We start from the raw sequence: 13,017 nt of genomic DNA, 5'->3' as shown, positions 1-13,017 counted from the left end.
CCCTGGACAACGTTCCCTGGGCCACGGTCCATGGGCCGCTGTCCCTGGGCCACGGTCCATGGGCTCTCGAATCAAATCACGGTCGGCGAGCACGGGAGCCCAAGGGTCCCCCAAACCGACGAGCGGCCGGTAACAAACAGCAGCAGCGTTGGAGGCGTGAAGAGGTGAAGAAGTCAGTTGGTGAGGGTTTGTTCAATCGAGCGGGTGGGGCGGGGGGGGGGGGGTGCCGTTTGCGAGTGGATTCCCAAGTGGAGGAGGGCGAGGGGATGGGCGGGAAGAGGGGGACCGAGGCTCGGTGAGTTTTGAGCATCGTCGGCCGCCGTAACTCTCAACCCCGATCCGGCAAACAACCCTCACAGGCGCCCCCCCTCCCCCCAGCGCCATGACCACCGTGGACAGCTCCGCTAACAACCCCCCGCCCCCCCCCCACACTTCCCTTCCTTCCCCCAACCCCCCCCCCCCCACCAGCCCGGGAGCGCAAGCGTAACGGGGAGCGTCATCTCATTATTGCGGTGCGCGAGCCCACGAGGCAATCACTGCAGCTGCCTCGCCTCTCCGCCCCCCCTCCCCCAGAGACGCTGCCCCCCACAGCATATAACAAATCACCGCCACCGCTGTCATCACCACCACCATCATCATTATCGCCGTCATAATCATCGCCGCGCTGCCTGTCCTTCCCCAACCGCCATCGGCAGAGGCCAATCAACGCCGTCGTCATTATTACCGCTGCCATCACCGGCACCGCCACCAGAATCATGTCACCGCCGCCGTCATCATCTCCGCCGTCATAATCATCACGGCGCAGCCTGTCTGCTCCACCGCTGCCAACATCGTCAGAGGCTAATCAACAACCGCCATCGCCGCCACCGCCACCAGGATCCTGTCGTCACCGCCACCATCGCCGGCAGCGGTAGAGCTGCCGAGAGTGGGGAGGCAAACGGGGTAGTTTGTCCACGGATAGCGGGGCCCCACAACCGGCGCACCTGCGTTGCCATCGCTCGTGGCCAAGGGGGCCCACCCGTGGCATCCTGACCCCCGGGGGGGGGGGGGGGCCTTCGGGGGGCCTCTGGGTGGCTCGCCCACTGGGGGGACCGACTATCGTCGCTATCCACCACACCGACGGGCGTCACGGCTTGGGACCGGAGGCCGTCGGCATGGCCGTTCATCGGTGTAATACGCAATTGGGAAGAATGTAATAACAGTAAATGTGAACGCGAATATTTTGTCATGGCGCTGCCCGTTTGAGCGTACTTCACCACGCCGGTCGGTGCGAGCCGACGGAGCCGGCGATGGGTGCCCACGGAACGGGACGTGGTTTGGGAATCGGAACTCGGGGCGCTAACCTCGCTGGCTCCACCGTGGGGGATTTGTGATCGGCGTACTCGAAAGCCGAGTCCGACCTCGGCCCGGGGTCGTGGGAACGGGCGGACACGGGAGGCTGCTGGCACCGGGAAAGGTTCCTGAGATGTGCGTCACTTCCCCCCCCCCCCGGACCCCCAGCCAAGGGCCCCCCCTGATTGAGCGATCGAAGGCAAGCGATTTCACATGCGCGCGCACGAAGACACGCGGACGCGCTGCTGCGCTGTGCCCCAATTGTCGACTTCACGGCTCGCGCTGCAAAGAGGAGGGCCCCAATCATCGCCGGCCATGCACTTCTTCACCCCTGTCACGGCCACGCTTGGGTCGTAATTGACAGCACGCTTTGAGCTGTTGTTGTTGTTGTCGTCTGCGCCACCGCTGCCAACGCAGCAGCATCACCACCACCAATAACGTCATTTGATTTTACGAACGCGATTATTTACAAACGGTATCGCTGGTCGTGCCTGTATATATATATGTTATACATTAGCTTCTTTTTAATAGCCTTTGCATGCCGGGTAGGTCAAAAAACACATATATAGAGCGAGAGAGCGTATTATATTTTCACGCAGCCCCTTCCTGATTTATACCTCATTCCCCCTCCCCCCCGGAGACCTCTACTCCATTTGATTACATTTTCTGCCAGGTTACTAATAACAACGGCATAGAATCAAAGACGCTGCTGGCTTCGGCAATGACCATATCAAATCAGGTCAAGTCCTAAATCTTCTTGTGGCGTGGCCTGGTTTTTTTCTCTCTCTCGCTCTCTCTCTCCGTCTCGCACCGCCCCCCATTTATTAGATCCGGCCGAGCAATATGGTACGGAGGTGTCCCGGTGACCCTTGACCTGGTGGCATGTGCTCATTTGACATACTTCCTGGCTTTTATGGAATCAATATGGTAAAAAGATTTCTAGAAGAAGAAAAAAATAACCAGAACAAAATGATGGAATGTTCCTTACACCCCCCCCTCCCCGACTCCCACCACCCCCCCTTGAAGCTGGGCCTGTGAATTCCTCCGGCTGTGTTCAACGCTCGCCGCTCGACTCTCACGCCGCGGGGGTGCGCGTGCCGACGATCCGAACCATCATCGTCGTCGTCATCAGCATCGAGAAGAAGGGGACGAAGGGGGAGACGTTAATTGTTAAAATTCCAAAAACGCTTTCCACGTAGAAAAAGAACCCGGAGTGGCTCAGTTCTCAATTATTTGCGCCGGTGAGAAGCGTCGCTTAATTCTCCGTCAAAGCCGCCCAATTAAGAGGCGTGATTGAACACGTCGCTTCTTTCCAATATCGTCCGTGGCTTAATAACGTTGCGCCTTATTTATTTATTTCACCCCCCACCCCCGCTCCTCCTCTCGAGCAAAATAACCACGAGCAATAATTTAATACACAAACTACTCCAGGGCGCGGGGGAGATGGTTTCCATTAATCTCCCAACGCAATCAGCGCCGGGTTTGAAGTTCACATCTGTTTGGGGTGGGGTTTTTTTTTTTATAAGCCGGGCCCCCCGCGCTTCGCCTCCGATCATCTGAGCCCCCCCCCCCACCGCCCACCCCACCGGCCCCTGCGAGGGCTGAACGAGTCGAGGGTTTAAAAAAAAAAAAAGGAACACAACCGCACGCTCGCATCGTCATCCGTCATCTCGTCGGCCGTCGCCGTTCGACGTCCGCGATCTGTCCGCTGCTAGCGGGAAAACTCATGGGCATCCAGTGCACAGAGCATGGCAGCGGCAGCTGACAATGATGCGGATGTCTGATGATGGCGACGCTGATGCTGATGCACGAATGGGGGGGGGAATTTAAAATCCCCTCCGGTCGGCGCGTGGCGACGCTGCGGTCACCGCGCAGAGCGGAACAGAACCGCGGGGCGAGCGTGACCATCGGCTCGACGCCCGATTCGCAAACGCGGAGGAGGGGGGCGAGGGGCCGCGACAGAGTTTAAATCTCGCCCCCAAAACAAAAACGCCTTTCGCATCTTCTTCTCCCCCCCCGTGCTCGCGCAGAATTTCCCCCCCCCCTCCCCACCCCCCCCGGTCCCTCTCGTTTTTCTCCTCCACATTTAGAATCGCCGTCACGCGTCCATGGGCGTTTGGCTCCCGTAAGTGTCCACACAACAAGCCACTCCGGTGAGCTGTCGTTTGTGGCCCGGTCGCTTCTGAAAAAGAGCTACATAGCTCAGTGGGCCTTACCTGGTGAAATAAAACATAGTCTTATAGAGTCCTTGGGTCTCTTGGTAACTCCACAGGTCTCTATGTAAGTCTGTGTGTCTCTGTGTAGACCTACGGGTCTCTTTGTGGGTCTGTGGGCCTCTTGGTAGCTCTACAGGTCTCGATGTAAGTCTACATGTCTCTGTGTAGATCTACGGGTCTCTATGTGAGTGGGTATGGGTCTCTATGTGGGTCTGTGGGTCTCTTGATAGCTCTACAGGTCTCGATGTAAGTATACATGTCTCTGTGTAGATCTATGGATCTCTATGGATCTCTATGTGAGTGGGTATGGATCTCTATGTGGGTATGTTGGTCCCTTGATAGCTCTACAGGTCTCGATGTAAGTCTACATGTCTCTGTGTAGATCTATGGATCTCTATGGATCTCTATGTGAGTGGGTATGGGTCTCTATGTGGGTATGTTGGTCTCTTGATAGTTCTACAGGTCTCTATGCAAGTCTACATGTCTCTGCGTAGATCTACGGGTCTCGATGTGAGTGGGTATGGGTCTCTATGTAGGTCCCTTGATAGTTCTACAGGTCTCTATGTAAGTCTACATGTCTCTGTGTAGATCTACGGGTCTCGATGTGAGTGGGTATGGGTCTCTATGTAGGTCCCTTGATAGTTCTACAGGTCTCTATCTAAGTCTACATGTCTCTGCGTAGATCTACGGGTCTCGATCTGAGTGGGTATGGGTCTATACGTGGGTCTGTGGGTCTCTTGATAGCTCTACAGGTCTCGATGTAAGTCTACATGTCTCTGCGTAGATCTATGGGTCTCGATTTGAGTGGGTGTGGGTCTCTATGTAGGTCCCTTCGTAGTTCTACAGGTCTCTATGTAAGTCTACATGTCTCTGCGTAGATCTATGGGTCTCGATGTGAGTGGGTATGGGTCTATACGTGGGTCTCTACGCCAGCCCCCCCCAACACGTTGCGCAACTGCCGGTGCCTCCAAAGGACCGGGGCGGCGCGTTCCCGAACAACCGTCCACCATCGCGGCACTCGGGCCTCGTTCGACGCCGCGCCCATGTGATTTGTTATCGGTTGGCATCGGCCCCATGTGTTTTACCCAGCGGGCCATAGTGCGGCTACTACTGCCACTACTGCTACCGCTACTCTCATCATCGTTATCATCATTATTTTTCCTTACGGCCGTCTTGACCGGGTCGGTGGCGCCATTGATTATTTTCGCAAGAAGGGGGGAAGGGGGTGGGGGGGGGGGGGGCGGGCAGGGGCGCCAAAAACTTGGATTCTCGCTTTCTTCCCGAGCGACGCAACCGAGGAAGAGGTCCGGCGCAGCCGCGGAATTATTAAGTTCGGCTGGCTCTGTCCGCGGACAAAATATAGTCCGGTGCCCCCCTCCCCCTCCCTACACCGCATCAGGCATGGCTCTCGCCGTGCCTCTGGCTACTGCTGCTCGTGGCGTGGCCCCACCAATGCCGGAGACACTCGGGCTCGCCTAGAGGCCAGTACCCGCGTAGAGAGCCGTAGATTTGGACGGAGACCCCCGTAGGCTCGACGAGGTTCCCGTGGACTCGCAACGGACCACGGGCGCGCCAGGGGTTTCAATTTCAACCGGCCTACGGTCCCCGTCGGTGACTCGCAAGATATTCTTCCCAGCGCACCACGTTCGGTACCCCCCCCCTCGCTGTGGCCGTGGCATACTCGGTCGCACGCCGCCTACTCCGGGTCGACCGGCGACCCCGGAGCGCCGCGCGTTCGGCGTGAAGTGGAGCCCTGGCCCGCTCGCGGCCACCGGGCGCGGCGACCTTGGGGCGATGTGCGGCGAGGTCGTCGGCGAGGTCTTCGGCGAGGTTGGGCGCCGGACCGGGATGAGAGAAGCGCGAGCTGCTACCCCGGCGCTTAGCCGTGGGGTCCCGGCACCACGACCCCGGCGCGTGAACCGGCGGTCGGGCACGGGCGGCGCCGCGACTGCCCGGCTCGACTCGAACGACCGAGCCCTTCAAGCGTCGCTCGTCATTTGTTTGATGTTCGTCGTGCAGCTGCAGCGTGGGCGGCGGTGATTGCTCTTCGATTCCGGCGTCACGATCTGCGTCGGCGGTTCCCTTGTTGCGATGATGAGATCGTCATTATTAGCGTCATCGCCGTCGTCATCATTGTCATCGTCAGCATTGTATATTGTCGTCGTCATCCGTCGTTATCACCGTTGTGACAGTGGCTGGCGCGGTGCGCTGCGAACCCGACGACCAGTTCTGTTCCCGGCCACGGCTAACATCGGCGGCGGGTGACATCCGAACTGGTCCTCGAACCACGCCCAATCCACACTGATCATCGTGGTGTTGCATGGTTATACAACGCCCTGGACCCGCAGGACCCGCACGGCTTGTGGTAAGCCCTCACCGGGCAGTACGGTTGTTATCGCTTATAACAGCTGTTATTTTATTGGAAATAACCGGTGTCGAAGTTGCTTCTCTTACGCGAAATTCACGTTTTGCCGGGGCTCGGCGGGCGAGCGTCGGAAAGTCACGAATGTCGGAACACGACAATGACGCGACATTCCGGTGAACCGCGCCGAGCGCCCGTGCTCGCTCAGGCATCGCGTCCGTCTTCGTCACGGCGACACGGCCTAATTCTTACCCTCTTGTCGTCCCTCCTCCCCCCCCCCCCCCACCTTCTCGCCCCCCCCCCTCCTCCGCCCTCGCGGTGCAGGAGAATTTACGGAGAAAGGAAATTCGGACGAGAGCTCGCTCGACAGGAACTCCGCCGCTGGCACCGAAGAGAAGAGGGAGCGCTCCGGTAAGGGGCACCACGCAGACGCTCGCTCCACGCCCAGCAATGCCGTGCGCCCCCCCGATCGGCACCGTCCATTTACTTTAACCGGGCGGACGGTGTCCTTACTGGGTTCGGAGTTCAACAAATCGCCGCCCTGTAGACGGTGGCAGATCCATCGAGACTCCGTAAAGTAGAAGGTTTTGTTGATGCTTACCGGAGACTCGTTGTCTTTACGACTCACGCCGGGCACGTGTACCCGATGCATGCCAGCCTACCGGGGACGCGACGCCGCTCCTAGGAGACGCCGTTGGCGTGCGTTTTCCCGAGCGCCCGCGCCGGAAACGGAGTCGCCACGCCGCCGATAACCGCCGACAAACGTTGCGCGGGAAACTAATTTGGCACTTTTTTGTGTTTTGCGGGTATCACGGCGGCGTGCGTGGGGATGCTTGCTTATGTGACGTGGCCCCGGAATTGCATGTGACAGTGTCTCTTCCCAGGTTTATGCCGTTTGCGGCTTCAATTTGAGGGAATCTAATTTGAGCCACTTTGAATTCTGATGAACGCTCAGGAGATGCGCCGCAGCCTCCCGCGCTGTCGAGTTTCTCCGACTCCTCGATTCGTTAATTTCTCTCCCCCCCCCCCCCAACCCCCCCGTCTGCCGCTGCCTCCCCTCCCTCCCAGTGCCCCCACGCAAATGTATTTTTTTTTTTAGCGATGATTGCGCTCGCGCAGCCGCGAGAACCGTGACACCGCGCCGGGCGCGGAGAGGCGTCGCCTCGCTCTTAACGCTCCGCGCCCGCCCGCTGATTGCCGTCGCCCCGTGTGACGCATCCAGCATGAAATTACCTCTTTCCCTGCGCTCGTAAATTATTCCGGGCTGGGGCGTGTGGGGGGCGTGTGGGGGGCGTGTGGGGGGCGTGTGGGGGGCGCGAGAGGGGCGGGATGGGGGGAGTGGAGGGTGGTCGGGGGGAGCCACCGTGGTTGTACGTGCGGCCTTCGTAGGTGCTGCTCGCTAACGACGCTTGCCCCAAAAGTCCGTTCAGGCTGCGCGGGGGTTGTGGGGGGCGGTGGACCGTGGAGAGCGGCCGTGGCTGCGGGCGGTGGGGGGTCGGGGGGCGCTGAGCGGGCATCCAGTCCTTCGGTGTCCGTGCCGCTTGTCCCGGGGCCTTGCCGAGGGCCCTCTTGGCTGCCCCGGCCCCCCGTGCCGTTAATCCAGCCAATTAAGCGGGAGCGGGTGTGGGAGCGGAGGAGGCGTGGGCGCGGTTGGGGGGGGGGGGGGGGGGGAGGAGGGTGGGGGGGTGGCCCACGTGCGTGTGAGCGCGAGTGCGTGCGCTCGCGTGTTTTCAGAACAAACTCCAAACCCATCATTCTTTCCTGCTCCGGCTGTCGGCGGGCGACATTAATCACCACGCGTGCCAAGTCGTCCCTGCGCCCTTCCCCACGAGCATCCAATCACCCCGGCCCCGCATGCGCCACACCACCACCACCGCCACCACCGCCGCCGCCGCCACCGCCGTGCTCTTTGCTTTTAAATTAATGCCGCCGCTACTCGGTGCTCCCCCACCGCAAATCCCCAGATAAAGCATTTATTTATTTATTTACGCTCGCGCCTCTTGATCAAATTATTGCTACGTTGGACTGGTCCGTCGGCCTTCGCGAGCGGAGGGGGGGGGGGGGGCGCGGTGAGGAGGGTGCGGTAGCAACGTGCGGCGGTGAGCAGCGGGAAACGCCGGGGTTAGCCGGCTCCCGACGCCGCCGGCTTCGCTTCCGCAGTTCGCCGCCCGCTCGTCGCGACGGGATGGTGCCGCTGACGGACGAGCGGTGGCCTCGCGGTCCCCCCCCCCTCGCTCTCTCTTCCTCGGCGTCACGTGCAATGTTGGCAGTCGCTCAGGCGTCCGTTTGCTTTTGCGACTCGCAGATGGCAGTGAGGTGGTGGTGGTCATCGAGCTGTTGATTGCTTTGCTCCTCCCGCTCAGGTCACGCACTCGCCAAACAAAGCTGTTGCGCCATCCTCGGGCACTGCGCTGTAAACCCGGGCAGCCTGAGATCGATTCCTGGCCACAGCTAATATCAGCGATTTATCTGAACTGATCCTGGGCTCCTGTAAAACAACCCCCACACCGATCTGCCTAGCGAAGTATGGTCAAACAGCCCCCCCCGCCCCCCCTCCATGACTGACACAGCACGCACGATGGGCTGTAAATTATTATCATCTTTATCATAGTGCAGACATGTACAATCTCCGTACACCCACGTGTCTATGCGTGTGTGTGTGTGTACTTGGTGCAGTGTGTAAACATCGCCACTGGGGAGACAAAGGCGGCCGGGTGTGGTATTGACCACCCCCCCTCCTCGTGTGCCGTGCCGGCCTTCATAGGTGCCCGCTAACAGCACTTTGCCCCCATAGTCTGTAACAGGCAATACGGGGGATATTTGTCTTTCTCTTTGGTTCTATTCGGTAAAGTCACGTAGGTAAAAAATAAAACAACAAAAATCACGACGTTTCGGCCACAACACAAGCGGCCTTCATCAGGTGAAGGGACCAGACCAGACTGCGCTGGAGTGAAACAGAGCCAAGCTCAGACCACGGCCTTTAAGCTGTGTGAGAGGGATTAAGGTGAAGGAACAAAACTGTCGGGATGACAGAGCTCCAATGAACGCTGGGTGAGAGAAGTGAGGCTCATTTTTTTTGTTGTTTTATTTTTTACCCACGTGACTTTACCGAATACAACCAAAGGGTATGGATCCTTGCAGTCACGAAAGCTTCAAATCTAGGATCTTCGTCTTGTGTTCACCAATGGGGAGCGGTTGTTGTCGGGGACTCGCGCTGCCCTCGGTAGGCCTGTGACAGTGGTCGAAGGGGCGTTGCTCGGATGCACGCAAATCCGAGCTCGAGAAACTCACCGCACTCGTGTCAGCAACGGCGTGTTGCGTGCGCGGTGTGTTGCCGCCTTAAAAGGAAACGACAAATGACGGGCGACGTTTCGGGCAACGGCCCTTCTGCACGGCGCGTTTGCGTAATGAGCCGAGCAAAGGCGGCCGTTGCGACGAGCAAAGACGGCGCAAGGAGCGGTCGTTGCTGCTTTGTTTTTGCGGGTTTTATTTTTGCCGTAACGAAACACCGTTTCTTTTTCCGCAGACGCCGAGCAGGCGCGGGCGTCCTTGGCGGAGAAGCGAACGTCGCCGCTGGACGCTCCGGAGCGCCTGAGCCCGGCCAAGAGGTCAAAGCCCCCGGAGGACAAAACCCCATCGCGCGACCAGGTACGCCTCGCCCAGCCTCCAGCTGGTCGTCGTTGTATTAGCGGCGCGAAGGGCAGATCGGAGTGCCCGTGTAGACGAGCGATCCGATGCACCGCGTGTTGCTTTTTGACGTCGCGGCGCGGTAAAACTGCGTTCGTTACGGTCGGTAATCCCACGTCCCCCCCCCCCCTTCCTGTTGCCGGCCCCCTCCCCTCTCCAATCCCGCGACTCTCGCTCACCGCATCGCACGCTCCGCTCAACCTCCTCTCCTCGCCCGCCCTGCCCTGCCATCGTCGCCCTTGCCGCCCCGTTCACGTTAACCGGTGCCATCTCTTCTTCCCCCTTTCCCTCCTGCGTCTGCCTCTCTCTTCTCTCCCTTCATTCAATCATTCCCTCGCCCCCCCCCCCCTGCCCTCCACGCGTCCTCTCTCTCTCCCCTCTCTCTCTCTCCCGACTCTTGTCGCCAAAACCTAAGGTGTACCAGTGTCCGTACTGCACTTTCACCTGTGGGTGTGGTCGTCGGCTGCAGACGCACATCGCCAGGCAGCACTCCTCCCTGCGGCAGCAGCACCAGCAGCACCAGCAGCAAGCCCCGACGGCGCCGGCGCCCGGCAATGGCGGCGGCGGCGCGGTGCCCATGGCACCGGCGGCCGCCCTGCTGCGCTGCCCCCTGTGCCAGGACGCGCTGAGCAGCCGCATCCACCTGCAGCTGCACCTGACCCACCTGCACAGCGTGGCCGCCCACTGCATCCCCATGCTCATGCAGACGGTACGTGCGTGCGAGGGGGGGCGATGTGGGGGGGGGGGGGGGGGGGGCGGGGGCTAGCGCCGAGCCAGCCCCCGGTGCCGGCTGTCTCTTCCGTTCGCCGAAGGCGCCGGGCGGGCCCGGTCGTCGTATCGGACGCCGCCGCGGTCGTCGCCCCGAGCGCGGTCGGCTTTCGGACGGTGCGCTCGCCCGCTCCGGACGGCCCCGGTCGGGATCGCACACGCACGCGGGCGTCACGCCGCCCCCGCCAGCGGCCGTCTTCCAACCGCCACGTGACTCCTGGCCGGCCGGCGGCGGGCATCGGTCCTGCCGGCGGAGGAGAATGAGCGACCACCGAAGGCTCGTTGACTATCGAGGAAGGAAGTCGAATCCTCGACGCGGAGCAAGGGGCACGCTCTGCCCGCACCTCCGATTAGCACGGGTTGGCTACGTACGGTGGTTGCGAAAGACGTTCTACATTCGTCCATGCAGCAGCAGCAGCTGCAGCAGCAGCTGCAGCAGCAGCTGCAGCAGCAGCAGGGCCGGTGGAATGGCGCTGTTGATATCGTCGGCGTCGTCGTCGGCGGTACGCAAGAGGCCGCGGGTTTCATCTCGACCCTCCCGTAGAGCCGTAGCCACACATTGAGATCCATCGACTAACATGTCGACTCGTAGACTCGCATAGAGAGCCCGGCGAGAGCTCGGTGAGAGCCTGGTTAGATTCCGGTTGAGAGGCTCGGGTGAGCGCCCGGTGAGAGCTCGCCGAGAGCCCCGGGTGAACGGATTCCGGTGCCGCCACCGCAAGCGCCCGCTGCCCCGCGACGCTGCGGTGCCCGCGATTGGCCAGCCCGGCTTCAGCGGTGCCCCGCGGTGACGGCGCAACAAATCTTTCCGCCGGCAAAGTGCAACGTCAATTAACTGTTTACCCAGTGCCGGGGCGGTAGGGGGTTTATTCTGTGGCGCATTTCTATTTTTTTTGTCCGTCCGCTGATGCCGAGCCTTTCTCCATTGGGCGCGGCGTTGCAACAGCCCGCACGTACGTGACGTTACGTCGCGTACGAGGGACGGGAGAGAGGGCCGATGGGGGGGGTGGTCTCTCTGATCCACGCCGAACGCGGCACGAGACGTGAGGCCTTCGCCTTTAACGGACTGCTGGGGCGCGCGGGTGCTGTGAAGCGGGCACCTCGGAAGGCCGGAAAGGCCAAAAGTGGCTTTCCGAGGTGACCAAGTATCGCGCACTCTCAGATCGGCTTTGTCTCCCCGGTGGCGATGCCTGTACACCGCGCCAGATGCTCATCTTCATGCCGAGTCAACCTAGGGGAGCATCCGTGTGGCGGCCAGCGCACTGCGGTGTGAATCGGGAGACCCGAGCTTGATTTCCTGCTCGCTACCAATGTCAGTGACGACTTTCTGAATCGGTCCTTAAATGCATGCATGCACGTACACCCAGGCACCTTTGTCTCCACGGTGCCAGTAATTGCCCATTTCACGTTTAAGGCTGGGTCAAGCTAGATGTTGGCCTTGGTCAGGAATCAAGCTCAGGTCACAACAACCATGATGTTTGTAAAAAATATATATCTAAAAAGAATAATGATGATGATGATCACACAAACGACAATGTTGCACTTGCCAGGCCATATTTCACAATATGGCCCCCGGCGATTATTCATTTTTGCGAACGAGTAAAAGAAAACAAGAAAAAAAACACGCAAAACCTCGATCCACTTCACAATCAACCACGCCCGCGGGGGCCTCCCTGGCCGCTTCTTCCCGGCCTCGCTCGAGGGAGGCGGCAGCAGCAGCAGCAGCAGCCCGAGTGCTGCCCAGCTCATCATGAGTCGCTACAAATTGGCTTGGCTCCTAACGAGCGCCCCATCTCCAATTTCCGCCCTGCGAGGCGGCCCTCTCCTCAGGCTTTGGGGGTGGTGGGGGGGGGGGTTATGGGGGGGGGGGTTATGGGGGGGGGGGCCTCATACAAAATTCAAAAAGGTGTTTTGGCGTTCGCTCGCCGCTGTGCTTGGACACGGAGGGGGGTGGGGGCGGCGGCGGGGGTCACGGGGGTCACGGTTGTAGGGGGAATGGGACGGAGCACTGGGACTGCACAGTGCACACGAAGGGTACAAAGCAACCGCCAATTTCTGCCTCCAACCACACCTCCCCCTCTCCCCCTCCCCCTTCAATTCACCACGACCTTCCAGGAGTCCAACCGTACCACGCCCTCCCCTTGCGGCCCTCCTCCCCCGCCCCCTCCCCCTCATCCTCCTCCTCCTCCCCCTCCTCCTCCCCTCCTCCTCCTCATCTCCGTGGCCGATTCATGGCGATGGCGCCACTTTTCCTTAATGAGAACGGTCTAATTTGCCGCCCGCCTGGGTCAGGGTTCACGGGGGGTCACGCCTCCCTCCTGTCGGTTTTGCCGTAATGAATTGTGGCACCCGCACCTACGGGCCCCCCCCCCCCCGCTGTCCCCCTCACTGCCCCCCCCCCACACCCTCCCCTCCGTGACCGCCGAACGAACGGCAAAACCTGTCTCTTAATTATGATTTTTATTTTTTACCTTCGTGTGCCAACGCACCGACGAGACCGTGAAGGCGGCTCGTTAATTCATCGGCAAAATATAAAGAAGAAGAAGAACAATGATCGTTTACGCATCTCGGGGGGGGGGGGGGGGTGGAGAGGCTGTTTGTTGTATTTACTTATTTATTTATTTGCCAGGCGCCAGCACCGCACGCTCGTGC

The 13,017-nt window shown here is 60.2% G+C and overlaps 1 protein-coding gene across 1 annotated transcript in view; it reads left to right on the top strand.

Moving 5' to 3' along the window:
* The window catches only part of LOC116955998 (zinc finger homeobox protein 4-like), a 127,211-nt gene that overhangs the window by 100,719 nt on the left and 13,475 nt on the right, over nucleotides 1–13,017 (top strand). The window contains exons 5-7 of the mRNA XM_076053834.1: nucleotides 6,235–6,321; nucleotides 9,437–9,558; nucleotides 10,067–10,306. Coding sequence (XP_075909949.1) covers nucleotides 6,235–6,321; nucleotides 9,437–9,558; nucleotides 10,067–10,306 — 449 coding nt within the window. The remainder of the gene's footprint in view (nucleotides 1–6,234; nucleotides 6,322–9,436; nucleotides 9,559–10,066; nucleotides 10,307–13,017) is intronic.

Source organism: Petromyzon marinus, chromosome 63 (assembly GCF_048934315.1).
Source record: "Petromyzon marinus isolate PM22_M1 ecotype Great Lakes invasive population chromosome 63, UKy_Petmar_22M1.pri1.0, whole genome shotgun sequence".
Taxonomy (NCBI): Eukaryota; Metazoa; Chordata; class Hyperoartia; order Petromyzontiformes; family Petromyzontidae; genus Petromyzon; species Petromyzon marinus.
The sequence above is the reverse complement of the archived record's forward strand: the minus strand, read 5'-3'. Positions and strand labels throughout refer to the sequence as shown.